This window comes from Ictalurus furcatus, chromosome 8, assembly GCF_023375685.1.
Source record: "Ictalurus furcatus strain D&B chromosome 8, Billie_1.0, whole genome shotgun sequence".
In the NCBI taxonomy this organism is placed as follows: Eukaryota; Metazoa; Chordata; class Actinopteri; order Siluriformes; family Ictaluridae; genus Ictalurus; species Ictalurus furcatus.
Genome location: NC_071262.1, coordinates 13,038,755 through 13,054,147, shown reverse-complemented (window position 1 = coordinate 13,054,147; position 15,393 = coordinate 13,038,755). Strand labels below are relative to the sequence as shown.

General features: G+C 40.9%; 3 protein-coding genes across 10 annotated transcripts in view; 1 reads left to right on the top strand and 2 right to left on the bottom strand.

Moving 5' to 3' along the window:
• Positions 1-8,125, top strand: part of tcerg1a (transcription elongation regulator 1a (CA150)) — a 34,623-nt gene extending 26,498 nt beyond the window's left edge. For all 5 annotated transcript variants that reach the window (XM_053630889.1, XM_053630888.1, XM_053630886.1 and 2 more), the window contains 6 exons: positions 508-672; positions 2,055-2,237; positions 2,819-2,998; positions 4,251-4,334; positions 4,436-4,536; positions 6,881-8,125. In XM_053630889.1, the coding sequence (XP_053486864.1) occupies positions 508-672; positions 2,055-2,237; positions 2,819-2,998; positions 4,251-4,334; positions 4,436-4,536; positions 6,881-7,082 (915 nt within the window). In that variant the 3' untranslated portion in view covers positions 7,083-8,125. The remainder of the gene's footprint in view (positions 1-507; positions 673-2,054; positions 2,238-2,818; positions 2,999-4,250; positions 4,335-4,435; positions 4,537-6,880) is intronic.
• Positions 8,126-8,613: 488 nt separating this feature from the next.
• Positions 8,614-10,902, bottom strand: gpr151 (G protein-coupled receptor 151). The gene has a single exon (XM_053630890.1). The coding sequence runs from the start codon at positions 10,281-10,283 to the stop codon at positions 8,826-8,828; it is 1,458 nt and encodes a 485-aa protein (XP_053486865.1). The 5' UTR covers positions 10,284-10,902; the 3' UTR covers positions 8,614-8,825.
• A 1,778-nt stretch (positions 10,903-12,680) lies between these two features.
• Positions 12,681-15,393, bottom strand: part of LOC128611412 (serine/threonine-protein phosphatase 2A 55 kDa regulatory subunit B beta isoform) — a 60,760-nt gene continuing 58,047 nt past the window's right edge. For all 4 annotated transcript variants that reach the window (XM_053630892.1, XM_053630893.1, XM_053630894.1 and 1 more), the window contains one exon: positions 12,681-14,541. In XM_053630892.1, the coding sequence (XP_053486867.1) occupies positions 14,262-14,541 (280 nt within the window). In that variant the 3' untranslated portion in view covers positions 12,681-14,261. The remainder of the gene's footprint in view (positions 14,542-15,393) is intronic.

Below are 15,393 nucleotides of genomic sequence, written 5' to 3'. Positions count from 1 at the left end.
CTCTCACTGTTCAAATAAATCTACCATTAAAATTATAGACTGATCATTTCTTTGTCAGTGGGCAAACGTACAAAATCAGCAGGGGATCAAATACTTTTTTCCCTCACTGTATATATTAACTGAAGTTCTTGACTTGTAAGCTACATGATTTTTTGCATTGTGCTGTTGCCACATGACTGACTGATTTAGAAAACTGCATAAATGTACAGGTGTTCCTAATGAAGTGGCCGGTGAGTATATGTGGCATTGTTTGTTGTAGAAGAAAGCGTTATTTACATGTCAGGTGCAGGTTAAATTAGGTCTCACCCTAGATGAGCAAGTCCACTGTTACAAGTCAGCAAACTCAAGTCAGACTGCAATTCTTGTGTCACTGCCTGTAGCCTAAAATTTCTCCACTGTAATGAGAGTTTAGCAATGGTGGCAATAACGACAGAAAGCATGTTAGCGACAGTATAATGTCACTTTAATATCTGTGTGTCGGGTTGATCATGATCCTTGTTGTTTTAGGTGAGGCAGGACTTCTTCGAATTGCTGTCTGATTACCATGTGGATGGCCAGCAGCGCTGGAGCAAAGTGAAGGAGAAGATGGAGACAGACCCCCGGTATAAAGCGGTGGAGACGTCCGCTGCACGAGAGGAACTCTTCAAGAGCTTCGTGGAGAAGCTTGCCAAGGTATAGGGGATTTTATTTGCAATTTACAGGGTTCTTACAAGGTGCTTTAAGTACTGGAAAATCTAGTGCTGCTTAAAAAGTGCTTGGATTTTATTTAAAAGTCAATAAATACAAAATCGCTAAATGACTGTAAAGTGTTTATGTTCAGTGAGGGGCAGAGAGAGAGGAGCAGCACATTCAGTGTGAGAGAAAAAATAAACTTGTGTGTCTGGCGATTTGGTCAGACGACGTCGCGGTTATAAAATCAGGATTTTAGCAGTGTAGAGCAGCAGTTTGGAAGTCACTGCTGGTTAAAATTTAGCATTAATGGTCCATGTTTCAGTCACTATTTCATACTCGTTTTGTTGTCTGACAAGCGAAGCAGAAAAATATGTAAATGAGAACAGCTTTATTGGGAATGTAGCTGTATTAAATACAGCGTGTGAGCACAGAGAGAAGCAAACATGTTGATGGCTGACACTAGGAAGAATGCAAATATGACACAATGATGGAATGAATATGCTAATTAGCGCATGACATCATCTAACGAAATTTAGCAACTTTCCATTGAAAGCTGTTGGCAGCAGAGCTCCTGTCCCTCACCTGGTGTACAGGGTGTCCCAGAAGTCTCCATACACTTTTTTTTAGCGACATGTACAAAACATTTATTTACAAAACATTCTCTATATGATCGCCATTTCTTTGTAAACATACATGGAGTCGTCTCTCCCGAATTTAGCCCCCAGTTTGGCCACAGTGTCGCCATGTTTCCTGTTAAAGTCCATCACAACCTTGCAACAGCTTCCCGATCCAGCCATGAGGATGATTTCAATACGTTCTACTTTTGTCAAAGGCATTCTTGAAGGTGATCTGACAAAAAAAATGTAACTAAGTATGAACAATTTTGGAAGACATTTTGCTAAAACACGTTAATTTCCTCTGTGTATGGAGACTTTTGGGACACCCTGTATATTGACGTTATGGTGAAGATGATGCAACAGCTGGGAAATGAAAATTTTGTCCACCATGGCTGCAAAAGGCTCCATGTAAAAAATGTATTGTGTTATTATTATTTTTACTATTATGATTATTTACTTTTTTTTCTTATGGAATTTATAATGGTGAAATAAACAATATGTTCTAAGCTACTTTGCATGAGTATAAAAATCTCTTTTCTTTGTATATGCCCACACCTCATAGGAGACTTAGGGCTAGTGAAAAGGGAAATGACAAACCACCGTTGTATTTGTTTTTTTGGGTTGTTTTTTTTTTAGTCTTTCATTCAGTTATATAGAATTTGCTGGGGGGGTTCTGTTTGATTCATTTTCTGGTTTCAGGTGCACTTTAACCTGCAGTGGTTGTCAGCAACAATAGTTTGTGTCTCCCCTTAATGCTTTCCGCAGAACTCAAACTCGGAGAAGGAAAAGGAGCTAGAGAAGCAGGCACGGATCGAAGCTAGCCTGAGGGAAAGAGAGCGCACGGTGCAGAGGTTTCGCTCTGAGCAGACCAAAGAGATCGACCGTGAACGAGAGCAGCACAAACGAGAGGAGGCTGTGCAACACTTCAAAGCTCTCATGTCTGATATGGTGAGACATGTATGCAAGCATTGGCGAAAAATCACTGCGAATTCAGTGGACAGGTGTAAAACGCTGTGTCACACTCCGTATGTGAAGATCCACAGCAGTGTATTTTTACGTTTTTCCTGCTTTACAAACGCAGATATGTTAGGCTCAACAGTCAACTGATGACATACTTCATCAGCTAATTATCAAGGCCTTCATGAATCAAAACAGTCAGACTCCAGTTGCCTGTTTTCATGTTTTCACATCTGGTTTAGCAAATGTTCAAGCCTTCGAATGAGTTAAATCAGCTGTATGAGAACAGACACTAAAGTGCCTTTCAGGTCTGTCAGTATAACTCTCATTAATAATGAAAAAAATGAACAAAAGTTATTAAAAACAACATGGCTTTGAAGAGTGATGAAGATGGGGAAATGCAGGTGTTTCATTTGTTACTAACAGCTGGCCACTTGGAACACATTAAATATATGATGAAACCATAATAGCAGTTCTCCCATTATTCCTCATGCCTATGCACCTGTACTATTTCACACGCAAGTAACTGTTTGCGATTGCTTCATAGCTTTTCTGCTGCTTCTAAATGCCAGGTGAGATCATCAGATGCCTCCTGGTCTGAGACACGACGTTCCCTGAGGAAAGACCACCGCTGGGAATCTTCTTCATTGCTGGAGCGAGAAGAGAAGGAGAGGCTTTTCAATGAGCACATCGAGGCACTTACTAAAAAGAAGAAGGAGCTGTTTCGCCAGCTATTAGACGAGACGACCATGGTACAACCACCATTATCTGCTCTTTATTTATTTATTTATTTATTTATTTATTTTATCCTTTATTTAACCAGGAAGATCCCGTTGTGATATCACAATCTCTTCTTCCAGGGAGATCTGGTCAAGACGGCAGCACATAGAGTTTCACACAGAGATAATCATAGAAATCAATACCCATAGAAAACAATTAATAAGAGTAAAATCAAGAAAAGCACTTACTTTAAAAACACTCCTTTAACAGTGTTTGCAAAAGCTGTTTAAAAGTACTCGGAGGTGTCAATATCTCTAGTTTAACTACATTTTGCAGATCGTTGCAGGCCCAGGGAGCATTAAAAGGAAAAGCATGTTTGCCAAATTCTGAGTATACCTTTGGGACTTTTAACCAAATGTGTGATTGAGATCTAGTACAATAACTGTTTGTATAAAAAGTTAAGAGATTATAAATATAAGAGGGCAATCTACCTAGAAGTGCCTTAGCATTGAACATATATATATGCAGTTTCCTCCTATGATGCAAAGATGTTCATGCCAATGATTCATATGGTATACAGTGATGAGTACATGAATCTGCACCACCAACAAAGCATAACGCTGCATGATAGACAGAGTCCAGTTTCCTTAATAAAGATGAAGCTGCATGTATATACACAATATTACCATAATCAATTATAGATTTAAAAAAAAAGTATTCCACGATTTTCTTTTGCCTCATAAGGAAAGCAGTTTTTTAAATGATAAAAGAACCCCAATTTTGGTTTAAACTTCAACAGATTAACACTGTGTACATTAAAAGCTAGTTTTTCATCCAACCATATACCTAAGTATTTATAAGAGTACATGGTTGTTCCATGTAAATTTGAAATTTGAAATGACCCGTTACCTTAGAATGAATACCACTGAAAATCATATATTTTGTCTTTTTTTAAAAAATTTAAAATCAATTTCAACTGTGACAAAGTATGCTGTATAACATTGAATGCATTCTGTAAGTTCAGTAGAACTTGAGTTAAAGATGATGCTGCAGTATAAATGATTGTGTCTTCAGCATACAGATGTGTATTAATGGAATCTAAATCATTGATAAAATAGAAAACAAAAGGGGAGCTAAAATGGATCCTTGGGGAACTCCTTTTTTTTACTTATCTGCTCTTTCTTTTTTATGTATCTGATCATGTGCATCGCTGTGTGTACTCGTGTGGATGGAATGCAAAAAAAAAAAAAAAATCGTTATTACCAACTTGTTTCCTCTCAATAGATCACACTGACATCGACATGGAAGGAGGTCAAAAAGAGCATTAAAGAGGATCCGAGGTGTATAAAGTTTTCAAGTAGTGATCGGGTAGGAACACTCAATATTTCAATACATCCTTCACTGTATTACGCCGTAAATAATAGTGCCTGATTAATCTAGCAAATGAGTCTGCTTTGTGTTCTTTGCAGAAAAAACAGAGAGAATTTGAAGACTACATTAAAGACAAGCACATTTCAGCAAAAGCAGACTTCAGAACTCTGCTGAAAGAGACCAAGTTCATCACATACAAGTGAGTAGTTAAATAACTATGGACCCCCATAGGCTGCAGCATCAGTGAGCTAGATTTGACTTGGGGATGCACCAAATAAAGTCCAAAGATCAGAGATTGGGCAGTCAACCTAAATGTATGAACATACATGTTCATGGAATAGAATATTATTCTTAAAATTATTTGTAAAACACTTTATTGGACCCTATATACAACTCATACAAAAGTACCAACAATTTTTCAGGGTAGGACAGGGTCAAATGTTCTGTTCTCTATAGACATTGATAGAGCATATGACATGGACTGTTCTGTAAACATAATTTTATGGGATATGGGAGGCTGTGCTGTTCTCTAGAGACCCTGTGCTAGAGCATAGACAGTGTTGGGTAAGTTACCCAAAAAAGGCCACTACAGATTACTAATTACTACTTTAAAACGTTAATCTGATTACTAATTACTTTACTTTCAAAACCTATGAAACCTACAAAAATACACTACAAAGTGAAACAATGTATGACATGATCAGAAAAAGTTGGATTTATAATAAAACTTGCCTTGGATGTTGTCACTGTTTGTAGGACTACCAGACTGATAAAATATAAAACTTTTCTAACTAGGTTAGTTTGGTGTCACTAGCCAAGGGGAGATGCAGCTAATCTATCACTGTATAGGTTTAGCTACTACAATGCTATGCAAAGTACATTATATTTCCTTATGCTCTGCTCATATCATGTTCACATAAACTGGAACTCGTATAGACATTTACACACCTTGTTTTCCTGCTCAGCATCAGAGGATGTTAGTGTTTCAGTTTCAACACCTTTACTGGTTAAAAAAAAAATCAACGTATATTTATTTTCCTCACACTGACCGAGACCTAGCGTTTGGCAGAATTGAGAGACTGTCAGCCAATAAGACATGAGTGTTTCCACGTATTTTCCTGCAAACCCTGTCTGATTGGTCTCGCCTCCGTTCACTGAAGATATAAAATTACAGGCACTCTTCTGAGAGTCCTGGAAGATTCTACAGGGCCATCGCACAGTCACCTGACTTGAACCCTATTGAAAATCTCTGGTGGGATTTGAAGAAGGCGGTTGCAGCACGCAAACCCAAGAATATTACTGAACTGGAGGACATTGCTCATGGCGAATGGACTAAGATTCCTCAGGAACGCTGCCAGAAGCTATGCATCTTGTTTGCAGCAGGTCATAAGAGCAAAAGGTGCTCTACTAAGTACTAAAGATGCGTGCCATGAAGGGGTTGAATAATTTTGAAACTGGAGAAACCATTATAAGTTGCATTTTCAGTTGCATTTGGGGAAACCACATTCGTTGTGTTTAATTATTTCAATTGCTTATGTTTGAATTGTTCATTGCAAACAGCTGAAAGTCTATAAATTATGACAATAAACCTGATTTGCAATGGGGGTTGAATTATTTTGATTGCAACTGTACAGTTCCTCCAGGATTTCTTGATTTTGCGATTGCAGAAATTAACACAAAAATCAAGCGAACTCCGCAATATTCAGAGGAGCTTGAAAGTTTTCAAAATTACAGCAGATTTTCTGTAGATTTGGGCCAAGACGTGTCATGTGACGTCATCACAAGGCACATTCAGCCAAAGCCCTCTTCGATTCACTTGTGTGAACAATTTCGAGTAAATGCAGTTTCACCAATTCAAGTAGATTTCTACAACAACAACAAAAAAAAGCATGAAAAACTCTGCAGGTTTTTCAAAAATTTTGAAAAAAGCCACCACAAAATCAAGCGTTTTTGGGCGCAACAATCACAATAAAATTCAGCGATATCCTGTATGGACTGGATATAGCATGGATTACTGTGCACTGTTCTGTACAGGCATTATGATTTGTTTGTGGAAGACCGGGCTGTTCTCTAGAGACACTGTGATAATGTGGGAGACCGCACTGTTCTCTAGAGACACTGTGATGATGTGGGAGACCGCACTGTTCTCTAGAGACACCGTGATCGAGTAATATAAGATACAAGGCAGGTGTTCATGAGGCAGCTGTCTCGCAGTTGCAGTTGGTGTACTAACTTTACTTTCAAAGTTTATTATACCCATGAAATGCTCTCAAGGACGCACTTTAGCAGTTAAAGGATGAAATTTCCAGTAGTCTTAGTTGCAGCTTTCTTCAGCGTTGTCATATTGGCAAATGATTAGGGATGGTTAAAATTCTTAGACTGTTAATTCTTTCAAATAAATTTTTTGTTTGTTTGTTTGTTTTAAACTGTATGTAGTCTACTAATGGGTTGATTTCAACCACCTTAGCTTCGTTACAAATGAGTTTTGATAAAAAAATAGTTAATAGTGGGAATGATTGTCAATGTTTATTCTTTCCCATCAGATCTCGTAAGTTGATACAGGAGTCCGAGCAGCACCTGACGGACATAACGAAGATCCTACAAAACGATAAACGCTATCTGGTACTGGACTGTATGCCGGACGAGAGAGACAAACTCATCATGGCGTATGTGGAGGAGCTGGAGCGTAGGGGACCCCCTCCCCCTCCGACAGCCTTCGAGCCTGCCCGGCGTTCCACTAAGTGACCTCTAACTCTTAATACACATACACACGTTCCAGACCTCCAGCCTTTTTCACTCCTCTATTGCAGAGTGCCATCCATTGCTTAAATTCTTAAGGCCAGAAACAGGCACTGTTCTAGGATGCAGGTTTTTGGTACCCTTTATCTCTCTCTTTTTCTTTTTCTTTCATGTCTACTCTTATTCAGCACATCTGAATGAACTAAGGCTGGATGACCAGTGAAAACAGGTGTGCTGATGAAATTCTGTGAAAATTCACTTCTAGTCTGAGTGACATCTCGGAACATCTGTCTGAAACGGTTAGAGTGGAAGCGCAAGCTGGGTTTTCGTTCCAAACCCAGATGGACCCACCTGATCCCTCTAGCATGATGGACCTCTGCATTAGTTCTGCATGGCTAGCTGTGTTTCTGTCGTGCCGAGGAACATGCCCAGGAGCGGGATTGGCAGAGCAGTAAAGACCACCTGTAGCCCCCTATTTCACGTCTTTTTTCAGAACCTGTGGCTGAATCATGGTCCATAAAATCTGCCATGCTGCCCATAGATTTGACTTTGGTACAAACGGTTTGATTCTTGAAACCAGAATCAGACAGTTTGTCTCTCATACTTGGGACTTCAGTAATTCTTTACTGTGGCTTTCATCTACTGAAGCAGCTCGGATCTTCTGTCGTTTTAACTGACAACTTGTGTAAAATGTAAGATATTTTTTAAATAATGGATGGGTGTGAATTCCTTCATTAACAGTATATATTGTTAGTCTGTGCAAGCAGTGACTGTGCCAGTCTGCTGCTAGTGGGATTTAATTTAATTGTTCAAACGTTTTTGAAAAAATGACCCCCCTTTTGTTTTTTTTTGTTTTTTGTAGCTTCAGTGTTTCTGTACAAGTTTACTGGAATAAAGGCAACCTACTTTTTTTATGTACTTAAGATTTCTTTATTCTTGTAATAATATTATTTAAATTGAAATATTAATAGTAATATTTCAATTTATACTTTTATAGTTTTCTTTACCTTAAAAGGGGATGTTGATGTAAAATACAGGCCATGCCTTAGTGTTTGTCTTTCATTTATTTTTGCGCAAATACATTTACAAAACATTTTCTCATATATTTTACAGGTTTAATAGCTCTATGTGTGGAAATATAAACTTGTACTATTTGGAGAACTGTACAAGGAATTTGCTAAATGAACATTCCAGTCCAGAAATGTGCTATTTACAGCTTCTTAATATCAGGCAAGAAGACATAAAACATGTAAATATAGAGCATAATTCGTCTACCAAAAAAAAGTGTGTATATCTGGATCACAAAATATATAACACATGAAACATTTCTCTACAGGAGCACTCTTAACCAACAAACCAAACCATTCTCAAGTGATTTTTCACAATAAAATAACATGAGTTTAATAAATCTAGTCCACACATGGTACTGGTAGGATGATCTTTTGGGGGATCTTCATGTTGTCTCACTGGTGGAACCTTCATGGTCTGAAACATGAAAGGAACTCTATCAATAAGAAGCTTTTGTTGTGAAGTTTGCTGGTGGAACCTTCATCTTTAGCGTGTACATAAATGCATTGTATAAGGTATGAAATACTGATTTCACCCTATATAGTGCTCTGTATGTCCAATTCTGTGATTTGGCCTGTATGTCAAGTTCGCGTGAGGTCACTTGGTTGTAGCTGCTGAGCCTCCTGTTGTGATTGTGAGAGTTGGCTGTGTGTGTGTTGCTTCTTGGGTAGTGTTTAAAAGCTACTGCTTGCCCTCTTTGGGGTCCTGATGCTCCCAGGGTATGGGGTCGTTCTCGTGAGACATGGAGCCACTCTCGCGCTCGTGCCAGAACTGCTCCACATCAGGCAGCACCATGCCATCTTTATTGCCGTTACCGGAACTTTCCTCCTCCTGCTGCTGCTGCTGATCCTGCCTCTGCTCCTGCTGCTTGTCGGGTCGGGACTCGTCGGTAATCCTCGGAGGAAGGTGTGCGAAAGCCTCGGGTCGCGGGGTGGGTGACCTGGGCGCAGTGGGCGCGTGCGGCCCGGGTTTCGGTTGCTGCTTGGGAGCGTGTTTGCGCAGCGTGAGACGCCGCCACAGGCCCTTGTAGCCCTCGCGGAACTCCTCGGACAGCGCGAGCACTATGAGCGGGTTGGCTAGCGAGATGGCAAACATGACGCACTGTGCGGCCACAGCGAAGAGCACAGGAGGCACTGGGCCGTCGCTGTCTTCTGCGTGTCTCATCCACACCCACACTACCCACTGAGGCAGCCACATGGTGGCCATAGCCACGGTCAGGCCGAACAGCATCAGGGTGAGCTTGCGCGTCCGGATCTGTGCTCGCAGGTTCTGCGTCTTGCTGCAGCGGCGTTGGGATCGGCCGTACGCGCGCCAGAAGTAAAGCAGCGCGAGGCTAAGCGGTGCGCAAAAGGCCACCAGAGGGTACGCCTTCACGTAAAAGGACATAAACTTGCGTGCTTCTGGTGGCACCTCGAACACGCACAGCAGTCCTTCTGCACCGTCTTCCTTCTGCAGCGACATGAAGAGCCAGTGCGGCAGAGGGAGGACGCAGGCCAACAGCCACGTGAAGAGGAGAACCACCACGATGGTCTTGAGGCGAATCGTGACTTGCTTGGTCGGGTTGCTCACATACCTGTAGCATGCATTCGCCATGATGGCCACCGTGAGGCTCTTCGCCGCCATGCAGGAATGCACGAACCAGTCGCACGTTTTGCACACGACTAAGCCCAGAGTCCAGCCTTCGCGGGAGTACGCCGTGGCTTTAAACGGCACGGCGAAAGCCAGCAGCAGCCCGTCAGCCAGCAGGAGGTTGAGGATGAGCGCGTTGATCAGAGAGAGCTTGCTTTTGCGCGCGTTGCCCACCAGCACTCCCACCGCGGTGGCGTTTGCAATGAAGCCGAGCACAGAGATGACGCCCAGCCCTACCGGCACCAGCACCTTCAGGTCGCCCTGCTGCAGGTGCTGATACGCGCCTTTCTCCAGAAACGAGCGTCTGTTCAAGGTGCCGTTAGGCGCGCTGACATTCCCGTCCTGTAGTTTGTCCATTCTGCAGGAAAAAGTCGCCTGTAAATAACTTTCTATCACGTCTGCCTTATACTCCCTCGGACTCGTGCGTTTTGTTCTTGGAGACTCGGGGCGCGCGCGCTTATAAAGGCGGTGTGTGATTGACAGGTGCCCTCCCCAGCTGACTGTCTGCATTCACTTGGACTGGAGCACCGCGTCCTCTCGAGGCCAATTAGAGTGATTTCAGCTAACGAGCTCTGCAACACACTGTGCCTTTCAAACAACTTGCTCATAATCACCGGAAACTGAGCGCGTTTTACGCGCAGGACTTGATTATGCCAAACGGATGCATATGGGTTCAGGAGCGTCGAAAATGTTTGTTTGTTTATTTATTTATTTATTTATTTATGCTGTAATGCGACTAAATGTGCTTCCTATATAATCCCAAGAACTGAAGCAAATTAGCTTTTGTAATCTTTTTCATCTATACCAACAACTCAAACTCTTAGTTTCTCACGAATACGCGCAAAACTAAACAAAATCGACTCCAAATCTCAGCGGATAAATTTCATGATCAACTCTTATTCCATATTTTGAAAAGATAGGGACATTAGATGCACACGCTAGTCCCCTCAGCAGGAAGAGACACTACAGATACTTACAAGTTCTTCTGACTGGTGACGTTTACTCTAAGATGAAACGTTCTATCATGATGGGCGTGGTCTCTTCCAGGATGACTCCGCCTATTTCCACAGGGCGTGAAGACTCACTGAAGAGTTTGAGATGTAAATCATATGCTTCACAGTCACCAGATATCAACCCAGCTGAACACCTATAGGAGATTATGGTCTGATGTGTTAGTGTTTCTACCTTCAGCATTAACTCCCCAACAATCCCAAAAAAATCTTTTGGACTTCATCTCTTCACAAGAGTTCCAGAGAGTTGAAGGTGTGTTGAAGCTGTTTTTGTGAATTGCGGTCACCCAAACCCTTGCTAAGACATTTCCATTTGTCACCAGTGTGTATTGAGTTATTTATTAATTCAATTATTTATTAATTATAGAATTACTGTTTTCATTTCCATATTTAATAGAGAACCATGGACAAATTCACTGTATATTGACTATTTGACTATAAACAGAATAAATATGTTGTAATTACAGCAGTAAAAAAGGTTTATGTTGGGTAGACACACACACGTTCTCTTATTCACCCCTAGGGGCATATGTTGGGTAGACAGATGGGAATTTAACAGTTGTATGGAGTGACTCTGCCCAGAAATGGTAACCGGGTGGCACAGAGGTCAGTTACATAAGCAGTTTGAAATGATTTGAAATTCACAATCACCAAACGCTTTATTGGGAACATCTGTACACCAATGCATTCATGAAATGATCTAATCAGCCAATCGTGTGGCAGCTGTGCAGTGTATACAATCATGCAAATACAGATTAAGAACTTCAGTTAATTTTCACATCAAACATCAGAATGGAGAAAAAAAGTGATCTCAATGATTTTGACTGTGGTATGATTGTTGATGCCAGAGGGACTGGTTTGACTATCTCTATAATCTCTCTCTCTCTCTCTCTCTCTCTCTCTCTCTCTCTCTCTCACAGACACAGACGTTCACACAGAGGGGCAATTTAGAAATGACAATCTCAGGACTGAACCTGTGACCGGAGCTGGAGGCAGCTACCCACTGTGTTACTGACTGTCTAATATTTTTGGTCTAATGTGGTGGTTCTCTTATAATTCTTTTTCTAGTATGTATTTATTCACTTATTAAACCCAGAATCAGCATGGAAGTGGTTTACTCTTTCCATAATGACACTTTGGTCTAGTTTTATGATAGGCTGAATTTATTACTATATAGTTACATACTCGTATCCTATATAATGGCATACTCTCAGAAACAAGGTTTCTAAATTGTACATTTCCTTGTCACTGGGGTGGTACCTTTTATCTTTTGTACCTTTAATTTGTCTTTCGCCTGGAAATGTGAATCTAGTGTACCTTTTAAAAAAGATTTAAGGCACATAATTGGACTATGATTAGTGTGAAGGGTATGCTACATACACCAATCTAAAGTTCAAAGGCTGATGGTACCAACCCCAGCAACAAGGAATGGTAAGTTTTAAGGTTCTAGTACTGTTTATTTTTCTCTGGACCCTGCTGAAAAAAACAAACAAAAAAACAATAGAAACAATCACAGAAATTCTAATGGTTTCCATTACAAATACCATCAGCTAACCATTAAAACTATTACCATGACCATTATTGGTTCTTAATGGTGTCCACTAGACAGAACATGCCTTACATAGAAGGCAACAAATTACCAGCCCACAGGGACCATTAAAGTTTCCTCAGGTAGTGTTTCTAGCAGTGACTTCGGACGAAACCAAATAGATTTTCCTCTGAATGGCCACACGAGGGCGCACTTGATCTACTTTAACGTAAAAAGCGGTGCCGTTCAGCTTTATTCTTAACACACACACACACACACACCTCATCAGCTTCAAGACAAATCTCTGTACGACTGGCCATCTAGAAACTAAGTTGGACAAAGTAGTCAAAATCAAACTATTTCAACTGGCACGTTTTCATTTTTTTATTTCAACAAATTCCATTAAGCATAAAGACTGCATGTCATTCAATTGCATTTAAATACATTCTGAGCTATAAAACTTTGTTCCATTAACAAGTTCACAACTGAAATTGGTTAGATGTTACTTTTATTTATTTTTTAATTTTTTAAAGGACTTGTACCTAAAATTCCCTGATATCATATATTCTTCATGTCTAGTTAGGCTACATTATTCGCCGGCCTTTCGCTTTCTTCCACATCATGAAACATACTTAAAAGTAGGATGGTGCATTAGCTGTCAAAGAAATGCACAATAGTGGAACATGTGAGCTGTTTGAATAAGAGGCAAAAGTATTTCATGCTGCAGTTTGCACTCTGCTGAGCAGACATTCTCTTAGTTAATTAGAGCAATTCGTCACGAGTGCAATAACAGCTTCCACCGAACACTGCACGAGTCAAATCCAGGGATGTACACTTCATACATAAATCATGACCTGTTTTGCAAAATTCAAGTACTTACATTTTGCACACTTGAATACATCACTTTCATTCATTTTTCCTTACACAAAGCTATTCAGTCCACATTTTATAAAAAAGAAAGGAAAAAAAAAACAGTCACGTTCCACAAACCAACATATCACACCATCCAAAAACCCCCCTTCCCAACTGCTCTCAAGTCCACATACGAAAAGAAGGCACCACAGCTTATTAAATGAAACGTTAACATAAAAAGACGAATAAAACAGCAACGTCGATGACTTCAGACCACTTATACCTCCGCGTTCTCAAAGAATCAGGTAGCAAAGAATTCTAATCATGTCCAGTGATTGTATATGGCCTTAGCATCAGTGTGCATGACCACATTCAAGTCCATTTCAGTTTCATTGACGGTTGTGTAGTGGATGAAGGGCATTAGGGAACGGTACTGCGTCCTTTCTGTCTAGGCCTTCGTCAGTTTCATTATAGTTTGCCCTTTGGTGTCAGAAGCCTGGGCAGTGATGCGAGAGCCAATGAAAAACAGACCACACAAAGCTTATTGACACCGTCCTTACAGTCAGATCTGTTCAACTTGACAATACAAATAAAAGATTGCATGTAATGCAGCCCTGTTTCAATTTTAAAACATCAGGCATTTCGTTCAAATGGAGAAGTAAATAAATAGAATAAATAAAGGGTGTTAAAGAGAGAAAGAGAGGAAATGTGGATGCGGTGATGAAAATAGGATAGTAGAATGGGTTATGCAAAATAGCACGGCGCATCTTATTCACACTCTCCAGTGCACGTCATTCCTGCGTCCTTAATTTCGGTCTGGTCATGCTGTCTGTATCCTGCTCCATCTCACGCTTCCTTCAGCACAAAAAGTCCACATTCCACCAGCATCATGGCTCCTGCAACCAAACACTGGCCCCATGCAGCGATCAGGCACTCCAGTCTGCCTGTCTGTGTGTATATATGTGCGTACATGTTGGGGGGTGTGTGTGTGTGCGCGTGTGTGCGCGTGTGTGTGTGTGTGTGTGTGTGTGTGTGTGTGTGTGTGTGTGTGTGTGTGTGCGCGTGCGTGCGTGCGGGGCCACCCAAGCTGTGCCTGTGTTAGTTGACCTTATCCTGGAAGATATAGAGGTTGTTAGTGGCGGCTACAGCGATGATGTTCTCTGAGGGGTGCCAGGTGGTGTGCAGAATTTTCTTGCTGAAGTCCAGGCTGTCGACGCTGATTTCGTCCTTGCGCCGCTTCCCACCCACACACACCTTGCGTGGCTTCAGGACGGCCCGCGGCTTGCTGTTCTCTCGCGACGCCTCCAGAGTCACGTCCCGTTTCGTATTGCGGTCGAACATTCGGAAGAAGTTGTTGTACGAGCCGGTCATGATCATGCTGCAAATCATGAAAAAATAACAGGTTTTAAAATTCAGTATGTAGTAAATTGACTAAAGAAGAACCGTAATATAAAGACAAGAACTTTTCCTGTTATATACACGAATCTTTTTCTCCTTTACGCTAGGATTTGTCTTTATCTACGCTTGTCTGTGTAGAGATCGTATACACATCTCTGGAAGTTCACACTACTTGTGTTCGTTATTTTTTTAGGTTGCGCAGATGACATATGGAGTAGTTGAATTTATATGGTGTGTAACAATACATCGTGACACGATGCATCGCAATGCAAAAATGTGACGATGTGCATCGTGGTCACGTGCAATTCACACGTGTGAAAATCAGCATTCTAAAATCAGCAAACCTGGAGAGCCTGCGAGATCTGCACTTCTGAGGATCGACAGCCCAATAGCTCCGGATTGCAACAACCAACACGTTATAAGGTTAAACAACCACGTTATGACGGTTAAAAAGAGCTCTTCAGTAGCTTACAAATAACACAGAAGCGCATAGAGATCGGGCATTTTAGCCAACTTTGGAGCTCTATTACTGCTATGGAGCTCGTTATTTTTCAGTCAGTCATGTTCAAAGTCGTCAGATAAGACAGAATCAAAATTTGGAGGAGAATTTATACATTTATTTTGTTATTTTGAAGATATGGTGAACCTGTAGTACATTTAGGCTAGTTTACAATTAAGCCTCTGTTCATAGCGATGTTTGATTTATTTGATAGTCTTTTCAGCCATAATAATCTTCATTCAAATTTTGGTCAAAAATATTCTGAGAATCGAATCGAACCAAATTTGTGAAGCCAGTATCGTGAATCGAATCATGACCAGAGTGAATCGTTAC